The sequence below is a fragment of the Cephus cinctus genome, unplaced genomic scaffold (genome assembly GCF_000341935.2).
Source record: "Cephus cinctus unplaced genomic scaffold, Ccin1 Ccin1_scaffold1847, whole genome shotgun sequence".
NCBI lineage: Eukaryota > Metazoa > Arthropoda > Insecta > Hymenoptera > Cephidae > Cephus > Cephus cinctus.
In genome coordinates, this window is record NW_014334027.1 from 167713 (window position 1) to 189072 (window position 21360).

The 21360-nt window shown below is 37.7% G+C and overlaps 3 protein-coding genes across 3 annotated transcripts; 1 reads left to right on the forward strand and 2 right to left on the reverse strand.

Annotated features, from left to right (window-relative positions):
- The first annotated feature begins 440 nt into the window (after window positions 1-440).
- On the forward strand, window positions 441-9844 carry LOC107273833 (elongation of very long chain fatty acids protein AAEL008004). Its single transcript, XM_015752390.2, has 6 exons — window positions 441-1106; window positions 6236-6343; window positions 6738-7009; window positions 7393-7576; window positions 7666-7781; window positions 7863-9844. The coding sequence occupies exons 2-6, from the start codon at window positions 6247-6249 to the stop codon at window positions 8175-8177; spliced, it is 984 nt and encodes a 327-aa protein (XP_015607876.1). The 5' UTR covers window positions 441-1106; window positions 6236-6246; the 3' UTR covers window positions 8178-9844.
- On the reverse strand, window positions 9755-13429 carry LOC107273835 (elongation of very long chain fatty acids protein AAEL008004). The gene is made up of 6 exons (XM_015752393.2): window positions 12898-13429; window positions 11660-11850; window positions 11483-11569; window positions 11334-11390; window positions 10805-11047; window positions 9755-10725 (listed from the first exon to the last, which is right to left on the reverse strand). Exons 1-6 carry the CDS (start codon window positions 12956-12958, stop codon window positions 10567-10569), a joined length of 798 nt encoding a protein of 265 aa, XP_015607879.1. The 5' UTR covers window positions 12959-13429; the 3' UTR covers window positions 9755-10566.
- A 3184-nt stretch (window positions 13430-16613) lies between these two features.
- LOC107273867 (elongation of very long chain fatty acids protein AAEL008004) lies at window positions 16614-20553 on the reverse strand. Its single transcript, XM_015752460.2, has 5 exons — window positions 20028-20553; window positions 19556-19746; window positions 19036-19116; window positions 18166-18349; window positions 16614-18102 (listed from the first exon to the last, which is right to left on the reverse strand). Exons 1-5 carry the CDS (start codon window positions 20086-20088, stop codon window positions 17777-17779), a joined length of 843 nt encoding a protein of 280 aa, XP_015607946.1. The 5' UTR covers window positions 20089-20553; the 3' UTR covers window positions 16614-17776.
- Window positions 20554-21360: the final 807 nt, after the last annotated feature.

Consider the following 21360-nt stretch of genomic DNA (forward strand, 5'->3'; position numbering starts at 1 on the left):
AATTGATTTCAAGTGCGGTTCGTACTTTCCGTACGATTTCTCGGACGGGTTTTATCCTTGAAATAAAAAATGGCGGATATGCACAAATACCTTGTGGAAGATGATAAATTCTTTTAAAAATTTCTTAATAATTCGAAAACAAAATTTGCCGAATTACTGGATCGACAAGATCTTAAAGGATAACGATTACGATTTCGATTGGGAGAAACGCGTGAATGCGTTAAGGTTTGTAACAGCGGTGAGGAACGACGTGCCTTGGGCGATCAACGGAGAGAGAGGGCTATTATACAACTTTGTTACTGTGACGTAACCCTGACCAGTAGTAACGGGAGAGAAATGATAGCTTCTGGACCTGGTTCTCCAAGAGGGGCCTCTGGAATCGGACCCCCACTGCGAAAACCCCAAGCCAGGGCCCCACTTCGTGGACTTATCCAGGGAAAAGAGTCCGTGGCTATGATGGGCCCAGTTCTAGATGATCATCGGGACGTGCAGCATCGACCTCGTGCTTTTTCCTCTGCGCCATCTCCTTCTTCCTAGAACGACCCTTCCACCCTTGACTTCAACCTCCGTCACTTCACCTCGTCCCAGAACTACGATTAATCATTTTTTCGCTAAATCCCCTTTCTTCTTTATTTTTTTCAATTTGCCGAAATTTTTTCTTAATTTTTACATTTCCCCATTTTTGAAAAATTAGGCTAAAATTATTTTTTTCACTGCCTCCATGGGGACTCTCGTCAGGCTATTTCCTATTAATTTTATATACAGCGTATACTTTTTCTAAATCACATTTTTTTTCTTTTTTTTTTATCTCATCCACTTTCATCTCCCTCCACCTCTCATACTAAATCTGGACCATCTAATCTCCTAACCTTTAAGACTTTCCCTTTCGACTGGCTCGTACGCTCGTAACGGACCAACGCCTCCCGATCCTCGAACCAGCCGACAGTGTCCTTCGTTCAAATCCATTTGACTCGTCCTGCGGAAGGACGAGGTGCTCGAGGTTCTTCGATTAGTGTTATACTTATCAACACGAAAGGAAGAGCTAGTAATGGATTTGTAGTGTAACATAATCGCCAGCATCGAATTCCCGTATTTTCTCACTCGCGGTAAGTCATTCATAAATAAATATTTTAATTACATCATTGAAAGAAAAACACAAAGTTCACTCTACAATATCATGCTAATCCAAACCAGTTAAACTTCGCTATAAATTCAAATGACAATTCTTCCGTGTTCAAACCAGTTCTCTTAGTTTTTGTCGCATATTTACCTTGTTAAGCGATATACTTAGAAAACGGGACATTCTTCGCGGACAGATGAACGTGTTGTGCGCGAAGAAGTTCACCTCGATTAAACCTGCAAAATTATTTGTCCAAAGTTATATGAAGAGTAATATGAATAATAATAATAATTGTCTCCGTAAAAAAATGTCGATCAACATAGACGCCGTTTAGTTCTTTGATCTTGCTTCCTGCGCTCCGGTACCATATTAACCGTGATTCGCGGTAACGTTGTCAGGGGTCGCCTTTCACCGTCCTTCCTGCGTCACGATCGCGAGTCATCATGCACGGTTGGTGGATGCATGCGTAAATCGCACATGCGTGAATGCGTGACTGCTCCAGGATAATGAAATGAAAGGGTCCACGAAGAAAAAGGTGCTGATTGACTACCTGGAGAAGGGGTTCTTACGTGTAATATATATGTATATACACACGAAAAGTATAAATATTTCGTAAGCTAATTCGACAGACTTCGTCGCACGATGGAGGTGCGGCTGCATTACTGATAGATTATATTTACTACAGTCTGCATATCTCGAGAGATTCATGTATGCAAAACTATTAGACAGTTTTCTCTCGTTCTACCGGCGAATTACGTACTCGCGTTATCCGCCATATAAGAACCCGCAATGTTACATGACCGATTGCAGGAAATAGTAGGGATCGGTACGATCACCATCCGATCTTAACTTCCTTGTATGAGTGAACTTAATGGTAGCAATTACTGTATAGTATGTACACTAAAGAGTCAAGATATATGAAATTTGGATTTTTTTTTAGATATCGCATTTTTGTGAAATCGGCTACAAATTGTGAAAGAAATTTTTAATAACCAGTACAAAATTTTAGAATTAATTATCAGATGAATTTTATTGAAGTGTGAGTAGATTGGCGAGAGGGTAAGTTTATTGTGGGGATGATTTGGGGTGAGTTTACATTTTTTTTTTCGTGCTCATCCGTTACTGTATTTTGTCCTGGACTCGTGCTCCTCCTATGTGTCCTCGGCTTTATTTCTCTACCGTTGTCTATTTTCTTGAAATCATGGCTCAGCCACGCAGAAAATATTTTTCAAGGTATGCATATGTACCTCGGGGCGACCTATCCTCTCAGTGCGTTATACACACGCTCTGTCGTGTTTGGTACACGTAACAGGTCGACCGGCCGCTGAGACTTGTATGTCAGTCGGCAGAGAAATGCCAGGAAGAAAGCGTAGCAGGAAACCAATAAAGCGCGGTTACATCGACCCGGACAAAGTTGTGCGATCAGAGTAGTGTGCTGTGTCGTTGTTTTGATCCATGTTCTGAAATATTAATCCTGTCGAAAATCAGGTGGAATTTTTAATGTACGTAAAAAGAGACAATCGATCGATGACAGAGGTCATCCATATCGAGCGATGCTTCGTTGCACTTGTAGAATTTCGAATTGCTGCCGTGGCAAGGTGTACTTGTTTTTTTTGAACAGGTCAGACGATAGCGTCAAAGGATCAAGAATATTTATAGAAGATTTCTTGGTCTGATACTTTTTAACGATTCCCTTTGTCGACGCGCAGCAACTCCGTTTTTGCATGAATCGCAACCAGACTCTAAGCAGAAACGGGGAAGTCGTATTGTTGATGAGTAATTTATTTTTCAATAAATCATCAAAGTAGTCGAGCCAACGTTTCTATTATATTGTTCCATCTAGAAACTTTTATTCCTGTCGTTTTATTAAGAGGGATTAGACATTCACAATGTGCATCATTACGTAAATTCAATATTTCACTGAAATCCATCTCCAAGCACGGTATCACCGCCGATACTTGTCATGATACATAGTCGTATGACCAATTTCACTAATGATTAACGTATCAATTGATTAAAATTATATCTAAAATCTTTAAGATAAATAGTTAATCATTTTTTAATCATGAATCACGACTGTTCAGTTAAAACATTTGTTCACGGACAAACCGCTATTTTTGAAATCCCATAGTCGTCTCAAGATGTACGAAGGTTAATAAGCATTAAATTAATTTAGTTTCGTCATTTCGCGCAATACCGCCAGACAATAGAAGAAAGTAATGGCTTATGGGAACGTTTGCAGCCCCACAGCAGGTTGGCGGTAGTTTTTGTAAACTCAAGTGACGATCTGTTACGCGAAGTATTTAACGCTGTAATAATTTTTTGTTAGGTACTAATTGTTCTTTTAAACAGTCTTATAGGCTTTGTCTATTCTTGCACAATTACATAGCTCTATTTAGCACTATTTATTGATAAACCAACCCACTAATCACGTTGCACGTCGCTAAATACGTGGCTGGACAGAGTGCCAACGAGTTTCTGTCGCGTGGGTGTCATAATGCATATGTTGCTTATCGAACTCAAACCTTCCGTTTGCGTGAATACACGTGACATTATTACTATAGGACGTTTGACTTACATTGAAAACCGGTATAGAAACTTTGCAGGGCAACTGTGACACCGTTTGCATTTTCGCGAAGATACGTTATACTCTCGGCGGCATAGATATTCTGCAGTTTCAGTATATCCTGGCTGCGCGTTATTTGCTCGAACTTCTCATCTCGACCGCGCAACTAAATGTATCCCGTCTTGCGCACGTCTTAAAACCGTATTAAATTGGATTCTCGTAACGATTACTCAAAACCCCTATAAACACTCACAACGATGAAAGGATATAAAATTTTGTTATATCAGAGACATAAAATGACATTAACGCTTTAATAATAACAAAACACTGTGTTATCCATATATTTCATAATAATAATATACTGACTTTCTTATACGGGCTATGCACAAAAATCATGGATTAAATGGTCACTCATAATCATCAACTTATTCATTAAAATTACATATAACATTATATACATATCGTTTCAGACGATTAAAAAGAGATGGGAAACAAAGTGTTCAGGTTGGTGTAAAATAAAAAGATAAAGATAAAAGATGGAAACGAAATTCATATTAATTTTAGAAGCGCGAGTGTGCAATATATTATACGTACTCAAGGCAAGGCAAAGGTACTTAAGGCAAAGTCATAGAAATCGACTGGAAACACATATGTGTTGCAATGGAGAAACTACACATTACTTAGTATTACGACCCTTAATAGACATGTGGGCACAGTGTGTGGGCTTCGTAAGTTTTCTGCGGTGCACAACAAATGAACAAATGCATACACCTGAGTAGTCTATCTGTACGATCTATATGTACCTGTACTGTACGTACACCTGCTAAAGGAAACCTCTGCTCCAACACACGTTTCTCACCGCACCAACGACTTTGCCGCGTCAAGCGAACAGCGTACCTAATGCTGCATTTCGTAACGCCAATTTATTTGCAGTTATTTACCTGGATTCCAAATAATTATTATTGTTGTTTAAATACGCGTGCCCATATGGTGATCGACAATGGCACAATACGTGTTCACGGCATATAGATACGCCTCGATTTTGTCATTCAATAAAATCAACATCAGTACTTGTATGTGACATCTTACATATGCCGCAAAGAGAGAACCATATATTTTAATATAAAAAAATTTGTTTAAAAATAAACTTATTAAATTTGATTTTTAATCCGATAATAAGTTTTGTCTAAAAAATCTTTTTATTTACGAAAATTATTTTTAATTTCAATTATATTATTCACTGTTATAGTTACCTGTTCATTTGACTCGTCACTGATCAGGTGTTTCTGACGTTTTCTTGCACGTGCTAATTTTATTTTCTACCAAATATCTGATTAAATTTAACGGTTCGACGTTGGCACTGCTCTCGTAGTAAAAGTATCGGCTTCTTGCCTCGAGGTGGGCTGCATTGCTGTTTTTATGTTCTTAGAAAGGCTTGACTCTGTACGCCGTTCTTTGTTCACTATTTCTTTTCTATTCGCGGTCCCAGCAGGACGCCATTGATGAAGAATCGATAGCCACTTCGATCGATTCAAGTACAAACAGACAATTATTAATTGCTAAATCTAAACGTTAAAAAACAATTAGCATCCTTCCTGGGACTGCCAACCCACTTAATTCAATAATTCAAATCGTAAGGCCATAATCTAATTTCAAAAATAATCGATATAGACTTGCATAATTCTTAATTATGAGCCAGCCGGCTGTATTTCAGAGGATACAAAAATTTCTTATATAATTTTAGTCCCCCCTCGCATTTAACGTTACGTCATTAGCCAACCGATTTCTCGATAGATCAAAGGAATTTGACAAAAAAAAAAGAATTAAAAATCCCACGTAAAACCATATGTATCGTTAAATCTTTATAATAAATTGTATATTTACAATCCGTTCGTTAAATAACAAATGCCATAAATATATAAATCACAGATATACCCAGATATAAAATCTTCTTAGAGAGTACAACAGTCTAACCTAAAATTAACGTAGCCAATCTAGTGTGCTCGCGTGCATACGTCGTTCGTCTCATTGCATCCTGAGACTAAATAGAAATGGTTAATTTCCCGTGTGACATAATGAATCGCTATGACTTGATGACAGAGAGAGAGAGAGAGAGAGAGGGAGAGAGAGAAAGAGACAGACTTGACGTCAAGCTACTATAGAAAACCTGAGGCCTTAAACTTCAGACGGTTCTAGGCTGCATTCGAGCAGGATGCTCGGTTGCTTCTGGTAATGACCGTTCACCCACTACTATAGTCAGTTCAATCTAACGTATGATAAATCAGCAGCAAACTGCCAGTTCTATCCTACCGTCTACCATTAGACAGTCCCTTTTTTCTTTTGACATACAGCAAGTCTTCCTCAATCGTCATCATCGAATTATTATCTGTGATATCTCAGTCCATTGTCGTACCTAATATTTTCATATCTTGCCCATAATATACAATACGTAATATCAATAAAATTTAACTCGTAAGAAACGACTGGTCAGACTTCAAAAATCAGTTAATCATAAAATATATATAAATAATTATCCTTTAATTTTTCAGCCATTCCTTCAATGAACGGTAGCAGCGTGCCAATTGTTAACGAGATGTCAAACATCTATAATAATTCCGTAGTTCGGTTCTACCATCATGTGTTCCACGAGATAGCCGGTAAGTCATAAGCACACATATATATATATATATATATATATATATATATATAATAATAATAATAAAATATACATATAAAAGACGAATCCTCAATCGTATTAACAACGAAGGATTTTAACGTACCATATTGTCAAGGTCAAGTATCGTCATTCTTTTATATCGTTTTCTGCGTCCAATCCGCGTAGACATACTGATATTATTATTCTGCGTTTCGGGGAAGCTCCTTTATTCCAAATGTCAAATGATGGTCATGACCTTTTTTTTTTATTTTGTAGCAATACCCATGGTACCCATTTTAAATTATCGTCAGGGGTGGGGAAGTGTATATAGAGATACATCTTTCCTTATGTACTATATATGTATATACATATATATATTTTGTCTGATGTTTCAGACCCTAGGACCAGAGACTGGTTTCTGATGTCTTCTCCGGTACCCGGTGCCAGTATAATGATTGGTTATCTCTATTTCGTCCTCTCCTGGGGACCACGGCATATGGAACATCGAAAACCTTATCAGCTCAATAATATTCTAGTCCTTTATAACTTCCTTCAGGTCATCCTCAGCGTCTGGCTCTTTTACGAGGGCCTCGACGCCGCTTGGCTCAGGAAGTACAGCTGGAAATGCGAACCAGTTGATTATTCCAATACGCCAGATGCCCTTAGGGTGAGAAGAGTATATATGACAATTAATTAAAAGAGTCGTATTCGTTATTTAAGAAGTTTATTATTTTACTCTTGAAATCATTTAAAACTGAATGATAGTTAAAGGACGGTGCTCGACGTCCCCGATATGCATCGGTGCGTCGCACCGCCGTGCACTCGATATCACGTACCATATAGCATGGCTTCGTACTGTGACTGTAATCGAAGAAGAGGTTAAGAGGTCGAATGAATTTATTTTGACGGAGTCAAATTTGCGACCAAGAGTTTGATGGGGAAAAAAAAATAATTTTTTTTTCTCTTTCGAAAAGTCAAGTACGACGATGCTTGCTTGATCATAAGGAAAATATTCGAGGGTACGAATGATTAATGTGAAATTTGTTTTAGGTTGCTCGAGGTGTCTATATATACTTCTTGGCGAAGATATCCGAACTCCTGGATACTGTCTTCTTTGTCTTGCGCAAGAAGGAGAGGCAGATCACTTTTCTCCATATGTATCATCACACTGTGATGCCTTTGATTTCTTGGGGTGCCACCAAGTACTATCCTGGTGGACATGGTACCTTCATAGGTAAGGGAGTGTCATTGAAACAAAATTTTATATAATTAAAAAAATTTTTTTTTCAGTCACGTGACATTTTTTGATATTTTTTTTTTCAGGAGTGATAAACAGCTTCGTTCATATTGTTATGTACACTTACTACCTTCTGGCCGCTATGCTACCTCAGTACCAGAAGTACTTCTGGTGGAAGAAATATATCACGACCTTGCAGATGGTAATGATGATTAATTTTTGAAAATTGGCTCTCTGTATCGGGGTCCTGATGTGGCTGATGTGAAAAAATTTTTTTTTTCAGGGACAATTTTGCCTCGCCTTTCTGCACAGCTTTCAGCTCTTGATCTATGACTGTGAATATCCGAGATGGTCGCTCATTCTCATCTTACCCAACGTGATGTTCTTTTATTTCCTGTTCTCTGATTTTTACAACAAAGCATACAGTTACGGTAGCTCCGCGAAGAAAATCAAACCGTCGGGACCGCCGATGAGTTCCAGGACGCAACAGGAGCAGCAAACTAATACAATCCCTTCGGAGGAGGACGGGACGAAGGAACAAAACTCAAAGAGGTCGTCGAACGAAAAAATTCAAAATGGAAGATCGAAGAAGGATTAACGGATGTCTGAACGACGGTGGCCAGTGAAACGAGAAGGCTGGAGGGGAAAAAAAGCAGAACTAAAAAAAAAGATCAGCAAGGGAGCGAAGCGACAGGGCGTAAGACATTACGAGAAGGTGTATCGATCGAGAGAGACTCGAAGTTTGTATGGAAAAATCGTGACGTCACGTACTGACAAGTGGCTCCATCTTGGCCTGAGAATCTTTCGAGAACTAACAGGATACGTTCAGGTGACAGCGTCACTAACGATAAGTATCGCGCGAGCTACGTCTCTCTCAATTTTATCACGAGGTAGACAAAGACGTCAAGAACAAAGGGACAAGTTAGTGTATTACGAGGAGTGTGAACACAGTTGCAAGTTCATTCTATAAATCGAAGTCGAGTAACGGGCGTGCAAATGAATCAGGACATGGCTTACTGTTTGGTGAAATAATTAATCCTCGTCAGTATTGACTTAAGCGTCTTACAGCCCCTTGTCATAGATGGCGTCACGATTCGCGGTAACTTCGGCAGCACATGACGTCATAACCCCTTGTTCAAGGAAGCAGCATAATTTGCTCAAAGTTTCAAGCAAACTTCGAGATCCGGGACACGCACGTTCACGTCTCGAAGATTTGCTCGTGTACGTCTACCGATTTTTTTTTTAATAATTATTAATTAATCAGATCGCTTCCAAATGATCATCCGGATCGGGGATCGATTAGCATTAAGTATCGTATAGTTTAGTCCTGGACATTAGTTTCTCATAGAATATCATAGGATCGGCCGGTTTCATCGCGTCATGACGGAATGTTTGGTATATATACAAATTAATGAAAAAAAGTCAATATACTCGTAGCAACAAGAAAGAAAGTTAATTTGACCATATGAAGTAAAAAATTATTAATATTGTTAAATAGTGAAAGAAAATTAACGGTCGGTCGTATAGATTTATTATACCGAAAGGGGGAGGGCTCCCGATGAAACGAATCAAGCCCAAAGATCATGGCTTTAATGACTTTAATGGCTTTAATTATCGTCCCGTGTGCGATATCGCTTTAGCCGAATTCAACGAGCGGCCTAAGAATTTTATATTTACTTTAGGTTAACTTCTATCTTCCTTCTCCCTTTTAGTAATTATATGCATAGTGTAACTAGTACGTAGATGCGTATAAATATATACAGAATCTTTACGTGAATTCTCGATGACGTCGGTAAAGTAGAAAATACGGTGTAAATAACAGTTACGTTTAACTTTCGTTGTTGCATAGTTTATTCGACGTAATAGTACTGAAAAATATAATACACACATGCTGTCGTTAAAGTTTTTGAAATAACCCGATACGAGTATAATGCATAATCAGCGTGTTTTCAAAATCAATCAATGTTGTTAATTGAAACGAAAAAAAAAAAAGAAAGAAAATCTAACCAACCTATGTTCCATACTTCGTAAGAAATAATGTTAAAGTGAAAAATAATTATACATACAATGTACAAGTGGAGCGAGAGAGTGATAGAATGTAATTGTAAGTAATTTCCGTGTGTTACGTGCATCTGATTAATGGAGTGGAAGATGGGAAAAACAAAATTCGCTGAATTCAACTTAGCTTCGTATCGTATTCACCTTTTGTATCATACAATGAATATACATAACTATTGTACTGTACAATAAACTGTACCGACAGAGTATCCGCAATTATTAGTTCCCTTTCTAACTACGGGCAGGCATCGCAGACACATTCCTCAGGTAACATATACGTTTAATAATAAATAAATTGGCCGTGACTTTTTATATCGATATATGCTAATTACGATATGGAGAGTGGGTGGGAGATAAGAGATTTATCAAGGAGAAGGATATCTTGTCCGGCATTAAATCGTATTTACCTACTGGGTATCTGGGTACCTCTTGACTGAATTCTATTCTATTACCTTCGTCAAAGAGCCATTCTAATATTTGTCAATAAAAATAACAATTGTCAGGCACCATGTTGCTCGGGATGAAAATAAAGATGTCAGTGATACAGCATCCGAGAATCATGCTACTAGATGACACTATTTGACTGGTGAAAATGCAAAGTCAGGTTGTACGTAACGCAGTAAAAAACACGTCCATTTTGAAAAAAAAAATATTTCCATAGACTCTCTTCTCAAAATGAAGAAAACCATCGTGAATTGAAAGTTATTGAAATTTCACCGCATCTCGTAGCCTCACTTGGTTCACGTGGCGACTTTTGCTGCGTCGTCACTAGCGCCATCTAGGATGATATTATTTAACCTTAGATTATCTATCTATATCCTTAACCGCGTGGACTGAGATTGCCTTGTAATGTCGTAATCATCTCTTTTCTTTTTCTTTTTTCTTGCACAGGGACTCGAGTGAGAAGCGCTCAATGCATCGCTGCACTTCTACGCTTCCTTCTTCTTGTAGGCTTTCCGGTAAAAGTCGCTGAAGAGGTAGATGAAGATGATGACGTTTGTCGCGAAGAAGTACGTGAGAGCTTTTGGCATAGTGCAGTCCATTGCGAGAATGAGCAACAGGTAAGACAGCATAATGCCAAACTGAATCTGTAGTGATTAATGACAGTATTACGTAATCGTAATTATTTGAAACCGGAAGTAACATAGTCACCTACGTGAAACTTACCAGTTGTATCCAGGTCATGTATTTCTTCCACCATATGTATTTCCTGTACTTTGGTCCCATCGCGGCAATCATGTAGTACGTGTACATGACCACGTGGACTATCGAATTCAGAAGACCCAAGACAATGCCTTGCTCGCCCGGCAGCCATTTTAGATAACACCATGAGAACAGTGCCGTTATCGTATGATGGTAGACATGTAAAAACGTCACCTGATTCTGTTTCTTGCGCAGCACAAAGAATACCTGGTGCAGTGACAGGAAAAGAAAACAATAAGGTGAATTTCTCAATATGGCCGTCGCGCCAACGTATTTCATCGACGACGATCAATTATTGTCGATCGCCCCATGAATACTTCCGCCATTATACAAGGTAAATCCTCGTAGACGTATAATTCCGAAATGATTACGTTTGTAGTTCTTTGTCAGCGTCGCAATGCAGGTTAATTGTAAAGAAAACGAAACTTGTGTACAGCCAACGCCACCTGTCGCAATTACTAATGTACTGTTAATCAACGACGAATTCACTCACCGTATCCAGGAGCTCGATGATCTTCGCAAAAAAGTACCACCATGCGCCTCTCGATAACTATAACGATAATATTGGTACGTGAGACTGCGCATGCGCACACCATGGTATTATGGGTAAGCGTCTGTAATCGCTTGAATAAGCTGACTCACGATACTTTGAAGTTCCCTTGACTTGACTGGACCGCTCGACGAACAGCTGTTTTTAAATACGAACCCTGGGATGTCCACTTTCATTGCCTTGACAAACAATGAATGAAAATGATTATAAAGTAATTAATATATACATTCATTTATCAGTGCTTTAATTCGCACGAGGAAAATTCATACCAATGACGCCAACCAGATACTAAATATCACTTGAAATCCATTATAAAGTATCATAAGTGTATTCAGTTCAAACGCTGGTCGTTTTTCCATCATCTTCGGTCCCACTTTTAGGACAAAGGTCAAATACGTTGCTAGGATACAAAGAACTGGTCCAGGCGACGACATCAGAAACCACGTGTCCACCATAGGATCTGTTTGCGAAAAATATAGAAAAATAAAATGAAAATAAATAATGATAACTAATCTTTTTATCAGTTTTTATCTCGAGTTCTAAACTTTTTTTTCGCAAAACGTTGACACTCCAACAAGGCGGATTCTCAATACGCGATTCGGTCTACTCATCCGCATGACCTGGATCCCAATAATCATGCCTTTGGTTTTATAATTATAATTTAACCTTATTAACGGTTACCTGCAACCCAACAGGGATAATTTTAATGGCCATGTGAAATTATCTCAATATCGACTTTTTATCGCTTAAAATTTAGTGATCGTTGCTCCGTTTTGCCATTGACTACGTTCACATGATTAAGAAATTGCAATTATCGTTATTCGTATCTGGGTCATTTCTTTGACGGCCCGAAGTGCAACAGCCACGATATTGCATTACCCGCGATTACAAAACGCGAAATGTCCGTGGCGAAGCTACGTATTAACGCGGAATGTGCTTATACGAGCATTTATTGTTACATACATGCGACATCAGGCATGAACAATAATATGTCGAATGATTTTCATTAACAAAATAATGTTTTGTCACGTTTTCGTAATTTTGATATAGATAATTTTTTTTTTGCATTTTTGTTATATTCATGACGGGCCGTCCGGACGGGGATGGAGTGGGGGGGGGGGAATATCAATAGACCTAATTATATAGAAACTTTGCGCACGTTTTGAATTGTAAAGTTTTCAGACATCCGGTCATTCAACCGGTAATGATACAAAAGATTTTCACGGGTCATCGTATAGTTACAATGTAAAGTGTGACACAGCGACATTCTGAACTTTTCTATGAATATAAATACGATACTCATGAATCGTTAAACGTTTACAGCTTGCAGACGGTAGGCGTAAAGTTCAAAATTAATTTTACAAGTCCAACCGTAAATTGTCTTTGAGTGACAGTTTCTCAGGTGATTTCCGGGCGACCGTATCCTCCGTACGGTCTTTCGCAATTTTCGTTAACCATAAAATTCGTCGACTTTAAACTTCAGTAGATCGATTATCGATTGGCTCACCTTTGTTAGTTTCCAAAATGTCATTGTAGTTGCTGACCACCGATCGTATCAAGTTTGACATTTTTTGTTCCTTTTATTAATGAAATCCGTTTTGATAATCGAGCAGCAAAGCTTTCTTCCGACGACGATCCAGATGACTACTGAGACTCTTGAAAGTTCTTCACAACGTAACCTCACTTAGATACGTTTTTAATCGACTAATAACTTTTTAATTAATTAACTAATTTTTTATCTCCTCAATCCGTATTTTCCCTACTTAACGGCTCTCAAGGGATTCCTCGAGGAGATGATGCTCGATTATGAACACCGGTCAGGATGGTTTTATATATAGTCAAGAGCTCCTCAGGAACGTGTCTGCAGAGGACGAGTCCCGAACGAAAAACTGACATTGGAAGCCACTGGTAAAGATACTACGGTGATACTTTGGAACGCCCCACCAAGTGAACACCTTCCGCCTTTCGACTACTTCGAACAGAAGGTGGCTGACTGGCGGACTGATGGACTGACGGACTGCTGGACTGGCTGCTTGGGGTTAAGTTGACCGCAAAATGAAGAACCGCCTTAGAATATATGAATAACGCGTGAACGTAGTTCGCACTCGCGTCACATCCCATTCCTACGTTCATTCCCTATCTCATAGCTTTTTTTTTTTTTCATTAACATATACCATAGGTAGTTAATAAGTATGTCCATTCCTACATGCCCCACAAGAGTAAAATAGACTTTGAACTGAACTGTGGCTCGAGAATTTTTATTTTTTATTTTTTAAGAATATCTAACACAGTCTTCGACGCTCTATTATGTGGACAGTATTGGCTTTTCTTTCAATCTATATATATTTTGTATATATTTTGAATATTACTTCGACCCATGTGTCATATTGGGGACATGAGAAGGACGTGGGTGTTTTTAATTTTTTGATACGTTAAAGGAGAGAGTTTGAATGAAATTTTTGACAAAGAGACGAAAATGAGGATTAACGATTTTTGTATTGTTGAAAAATTTGTAAATTTAAAAAAAAAAACGAAATATTTTATCTTTCGTAGTAGTAATATTTTACGTTTTCTATAATCCACGTCTGTATTACACATTTGAATATTTACCGACAAAATGTTAATGATGTATTTGTCAGGAATAAAGCTTAAAGAATGAGAGGAAGTGACGAAGAATAGACAGAATAATTTCAAAATTTGTCAACAGGCCGATTTCTTCGTGAACTCTGTATATGGATTTGCCAACGCGAGTACTTATTCTTTTTGTCGAACCTATCTATTATCTATACATATTCACTAATGGCCTCGGTTCGTTGCGTCATATGGCCATTACTACGTAAAACAAATATTCAATAAACAAGTGCGCGCAAACTCGCAAAATATTTTTTCTGTCGATTCCAAATTTTTTACTTTTTTAACTTTGACTGCACCAATAAGTCACGATGTAAATTCGAACTATTTTATACGGATAGACTAACATAGTGTGCCCGGTCAGATAAAATGCACGGAGAATATCACAGAAGCCGTACTACTCACCGTTAGGTCCAAGTGGGAATTATAAAATATCAACTATTGAAGACTGCAAACAAAGGGGTCATTCTTGACCTAGTCTCGAATGGTAAAGAAGGTTCCACAGTGGCGATACATTCGAATGTGGCATCAATTCAAGATTCGAGTATTAGAATATAAGATTTGTGTATTATCCTTTGCTACTGTGCAAGAGATACATCTAATGCTTCATCTTGTTTAAGAAGATATCAGCACCACGATAATAATATTTTTATTTCGGTATATGATTCATTAAAAAAATATTTCCTACGTAAGCTATTCGACACAAGTGGAAGGACAGAGATTCATAAATTCTTAATTTTCACATTACATATTTTTTAAATAACGTAGTAAAAAATAAATTAAAAAATTTAATCTTTAATTTTACATAACGCAATAGCTACCTTATACGATCTTTTTTATACATAATTTATAAACGTCTAGTTGGTCAACGTAATTAATTTTAACCCTTTTAGTGCCGGGCGAAAGACCGGTGCCTATGCGAGAATAACCGGACGAATTTGACGAATTTTACAACGTGTTGGGAAAAAGGTCGTAAAAATCAAACTAAAAATGATAATAACATAATCCGAAAAACAACGTATCACGGAAGGAAGAGAGAATAATGTAATGTTAATTGTATTTCAACATTTATTTTGAGATAGAGCTTTCTCGCGATGCGAAGAATATGGTGCCATCGCATACGCAACGATATGTCGTCGTCCGGCACTAAAAGGGTTTAATAATTAAAACTCCTAACTATGTCTGACTTTACACCCATCTTGTTCATTTAGATGCTGGAATACATATGGCTGTAACGGTATAATCAGAAACCGGAACACGTGCACCCATCGACTTATGGAAATGCAATATATTCTCGTAATATTACAGCCAATAAATATATTCGTATTACCTGTAATAATTAAATAGTACATTACCACACGTACTCCGTACAAAGTAGCAGGTCAAGAAAGTTTCCATTTTCGCCTTCGGTCAATTTCTCAATATAAGGCTATGATACTGGGGTACTCAGTGACTAAATTCAGTAAATAGATACAGTAGTGAAATCAGTTTTGAATTTTTCCTAAAACAAAATGTTGCATGCAATTTTTAATTTTATGCAATTTTACGTAACTACGATTAAGTAACAGTTGAATGTTGGCAATGAAACTATTTCTTGTTTAGGCATTTTATAGGTTAGGTTAGGTGTATCAGGTATCTTACAACCGTTATATCCTTGCGTAAAAAATTTTTTAATTTCTTTACTGAGCTAGTAGGTATCTTCACTGTCAGTTGTGTTGGTCATTCGATAAAATGGCCGAAAACGAAATTGGAGCCAGCATCCAGTCTCCACTCTCTCTGTCCTGGGCCTCAAAAGAAGTAACGGCACATCATTCTTGACTGCAGGTGAGTGGGATATGCTACACGTAGGTACGTACCAGTTATCTTACGGAGAGATACTTTTTAAAAGTAGGACGTTACTTTCTGTGGGACAAGAAATTTTTTTTTTCAACCTAAACAGTTATTCTTCACATTCATCCAAGGAGTTGTTAATTAGGCCGCTAAAACATTATTGGGATGATAACGTTACACCTCGAAGATAAATAATATATATGTGAATGCAAAAGCGAGTGACGTAAATGAATTTATTAGATTCTACATTTTTGCATTTGTTTTGTATTTCGCGCCATTTCATCTTGGGAAATTGTGATACACACTATCATTATAGGCTGTTAATTTAGTTATGGAAACTCATATGCCAATCAAGTGTAATTCAAATTGGACAAGTACTTCATTGTATGTAAATATTTTGGTTTTTAGGTAATTGAGGCATTGTGTAATAATGTTTTATTATCTTTTTGTCTTAATTAACACTGGTGCAAGTCCATTTCGATTAATGTTCAAATTCGAGGGTAAAAGTTATTCGAGAATATACGAGGAATATATTTGTGCTGATATTTGACCGAAAGTAATCCAGCAGACACGTAGTAAAATTTAAATACCGATAATGTTAAAATGTTGAACTCAGAAATAAAAAATTTGCATACATTAAATGTTTTATAATTATTACGTAGTCTAGTGGGACATTTTAACTGATATTTTAACTGTCATTTTGTGTTTACTGGGTGAAATTATAAAATATTCATAATGAAGGTTAGAGAAGAAGAAAAAAAAAAACGGTGAGAATTTTTTATTAAATAATGAGACTGGTTTTAGATGAAAAACGTTCGGGCACCATTTAATAGTTTCACGCAATATTCAGTACGCAGTAACACGCAGTATTCACGCAAACGTTACTTAATCGACGTAACGTTGAAGCATTACGTATTGATATAATTTTGCTTTCCAATAGGTCATAGAAAATATCAACTATGAGAAACCTTGCCGTTAATCGCCCATAATATATGCCATATGATCTGATATGTAACTATAGTCGTTAGACGTTAGTAAAAAAAATATATATAACTAGACTGGGCAGTTTAATGGTATAGTCTGCAGACAATTTGAAATAACCATTCAGTACCTATTGAATATTTCTTCTTCTTCTATTACTATCCTTATTTCATAGAATCAAATTTACTTGATATTTATTACAATGATTCTGAATCCGACCAGCACAGTCGGTAACCACGTGACTAAAGTTCCACATTACCCACCGCAGTCGGTAACGCAGTTGCAAGGATAAACATATATTTCTTTATTAGAGTCCCTCTAGTGAGAGTCTGGCCAACACCCGGAAGGGACGCCATATTAAGGGCTTGTTTGGCGCCACCATGACATTGCGCAAGACTCGGTCGAGTCTCGCGCCAAGTACAGGCAACCCGCCGTACAGGGCTTAACACTACCCCAGCTGCACAATGCGAATCTCTCCCGTATACGTATTCACACACCCATTCTATTACGGAAAGAGTCCATAATATGGCGGAGCCAATCACTAACAAGCCGGACTCTTACTAGAGGGACTCTATTCTTTATGAGATACTGCTGCCATTGAACGATCGGTTATAGAACTACAAATCGGTAGAAGAATCCGTATTAAAGCTTTTAATTTGGCAAATGAAGGTCTGAAACAAATTGATTCTTTAGAACATAATGAATTAACTTGTCTCTGTTAAGTGCCAAGACAAAAAAGTGGCACTAATAAGCATCAAGTGCGCAAATCGTGAAGCGAGGCGCTCATTTGGAGTTTAAAAGAATAAATGGAAATTGTACTGATTGTAGCATGTATGATAAAAAAAAATCGAGTAACATGAGTGAGCGTGAGATCTTAAGTACGCGTGGCTCGATTTCTTAGATATTATGAATATCGTCAATAATCTCGAAATCGTTATTCGATGCTATTGCGCTTTAGTCGTTCGATTCAGTTCCTTGGAGACGCCATTTAGCTCGACTTTCTTCACAGGCTTCTTCACGTAAGTTTTGTAATAAAAGTCCCCAAAGAGCACAATCATGAAGAGATTTTGGGGTATAAAAATGGCAGCTGGCCATCTTGGAAAGCCACAATCCTCGATCCATATCAATTGTGAAAAATGTATAAGAATCAAGAAAAACTGGGTAAGTTGAAGCTGAGTTATGTATTTCTTCCACCATGGTTTTCCGATCTTAAGTGACGTGGCAAGATAATGCGTGTACATTACCACATGGACGAAAGAATTTATTAGCCCTGAAAATATAATAATCATAGTAAACCTCCACAGCTGTCACAAGCTTTACAAGATTTACGTACCTAAAAACGTAACGTGGCCACCCGGTAAATACTTGGTTCCCGCCCAAGCTCCAAAAACCATGCCGGCGTGATGGTAAACGTGCAGAAAAGACACCTGGCTTTGCTTCTTTCGAAGGACGAAGAAGACGGTGTCGAGAAGGTCGATAATCTTCACGATAAAGTACATCCACACGGTCGCTGCAATCTGTAGAAAGTGGACGGGGATGCTCCCGGGTTTATTAATCTCAAAGAGCAACTAACTATAGTCGGTTCGTCATTTCAATACGTTTCATGACAGATTCGAAACTCTGAATTCTTTAGCAAGTCATATGCAGAACTGCATGCAATTTTCGTTAAAAAGTATGGAAGTGCATATTTTTCTACTGAGATACATTTTATTTTCCCACTTCATTCATATATTTCCATAATCTTATGAAAAGCGTGCGAGACGCTAAGAATTGCATTGTTTGGAAAATGTCAAGAAACATTGATTACCAGACCGATTATATGTATCTATATGTCTAGATGGTACCTTCGTCTTCCCACATAACCTTAATCCTAGAATACGAGACATTTTACATCAATCCATAGGTCACAAATGTTCTGCCAGATACGTGCTTACAAATTGCAACGTAAATCTGTGACAAATAGACATTTTTTAAACACAATAACAGTGATATCCAAATATCAGAGTATACGTAAAATGTGTAAAATAAAATAAAGTGAAAAAAAATTATTTGTTTAAAAGTCAATATGCTACAGAAGAAAGTTTGTCGCGAAGAAAATTCAAGAAATCCTGTCTACATCTCAGACACACGTATGATATGCGAAGGGTTAAAAAACCATCGCACCAACATACTGTCTTTGCTCAGAAATCGAGTCTTCCCTTACCTCAATGGCGCGTTCGTTAAAGGAATGGTCTACGGGCTCGCAAAAGAAACTGTAATGCCCTAGCCACCCAAGGACCAATGCCTGTAAATAAAAAAAAAGACTATATATTTTAATATCTGTATCATCTGTCACTCTTCTTAATCTTTTCATTTCCTCTGATCATAAGATTGAATATTTCACAATATTCATAATTTAACCAACCCAATGAACCGTCGATGATACACTCGGACTTCTGTATAAGCAACGGTTCCCCCACTACGCATTAGTATTAGGACCACAGGACGTTTAGGGCCACAAGTTTCAGTGGCTACGTGTCTGTTCAAATATGATACTTCTCGGAGTCATAGCGATGAACGGCAAATACGAAGTGGAGGGTTTGACGGCGTAGATGGCGCTGCTTAGACAACCTCCGTATAAGCAATTTCAGTCTCGATCTGTTGCTTATAGAGAGGTCCGACGGTATATGGAACACCCTGTACATCGTACCAACCACCAAGGACACATCGATCTTGAAGATTACCTTGTAGAGAAGATAGGAGGATAATGCTATCTGCACACAATTGTATATCTGTAGTATCCTGTCGAGATTGTACGGGGGTCTGCTGGCCATGATTCTTGGCCCCAAGGTGCGAACGAAGTGGAGATAGAACGTGATCAGAGCCAAACCTGGCCACGGTGAACCCATGAGAAACCAATGCTTCGTTCTTGGATCTCGAGGAATGGAAGGAAACAATAAAATTATTAAAACTACTCAGACTAGTCGCTAACGATGCAATAAACGAGCTCCCTGTACTATCCTCTTACACTGATATTAAAACGGTTTTTTAAATCGAAAATTCCTACCGGAAGTTTATCAATTCGATTGACCGCTACGACCACCATAAATGAGATCATTGACAAAAATTTTTTATCTTACAGGAATAACTTGGAAATTCAAAAGATACGGTGTAAAATATTTAAACAAGTATAAATTGCGTAATATCCTTAGGTACCTGCGATCTCATCATTGAGGTAGGTATATCCCTTTATGAGAGCCCGAATTATCGTGGCCATGATGATTGTCGTAATCTACACCTTTCGCTGATATTACGAAACGAGAACATGCGACTTTAAGTAACCTTCTACTTTCCCAGAATAAGTTTTTCCAAATTTTCCAATTTTTCCGAATTATTGATTTTCTATTCGGTTATCTCACTGTACCGCTACACGGACGTTGACCGTCGAACTCAGAGAATTCTGTAGCCTTTGGCTTCCGGTACTCTTTGATGTCACTCTTCCTCTTCTTCGATGCTCTTCAACAGAGCCGTACACTCTCTCACTGGTCGATTCTTTATTAATATTTCTTTTGCTTTTTTCCCTTTCTTTCCTTCTCTTGATTCTCATACAAGTGTTGTAGAATCTCTTCTATGAATTGGTGGTAGATGATATCAATTGTTGGACTTCGTGATATCTATATAAGAGCTACCCTCTGACCCACCCAACCACCACGGCGTATCCGAGCAGACTGATGCCACCTGCTTCCCCCGTGAAAGAGCAATAAGCATTGTATTATAATTCACGTATTTCGGAATTATGCGTATAGAAATGCATGGCTGCCAAGTTGTTTGACCCTTAATCGAAGAAACTTTGGAACGTTCATTCGCCTAATCGTTCGTTACGACATCTTACATACATTTACATTCGACCCTTACAATGAATACAGATGGTTTTGAGCCATTCGTTCTGTGGAAAAATTTTTATATTTTTTGGATTTTACTAATTTTTATAATGATTCGTCATTATTGATTTGAATAATCATTTAATTGATTTTCATAGAATGTACACTGTTAAAGAAATTAGGAAGTCATTTTTTTCTTGTTTTTCAATCCGTACTATATATTTTAACATAGTGACGTCCTTTTCTTTTTGTATTGATCCATTTTATAGCAACATTGCCCGAACGCGTTGGAAGTCTTATACAACAACGAATGACAACGAGAGGATCATATATTAATGGAAGTTTGAACATGATTAAAAAATAATTATTATCGTTCCACGATTTCTGAAATATCAAGACAATCGATCCTACGAATCTGAAATTAACAAAACTTACGACCAATCGACGGTCTTTAAACTTTAAACATTCCGTATCTTGCTGCTTCCTTCGGTATAATCTTATGCACTTTCATGGGCCATTGTGCCTCATTATTATGACATCAGTCATCGTCGGTTTTACTATACAGTTTTACAAGCGTCGAGTTCGCCGGAAATGCGTCTGACCTTGTATGTACGTAATCACTTGCACGTAATCCTTACGTTTTTCGCATTCTTATGAAAATGAGATGG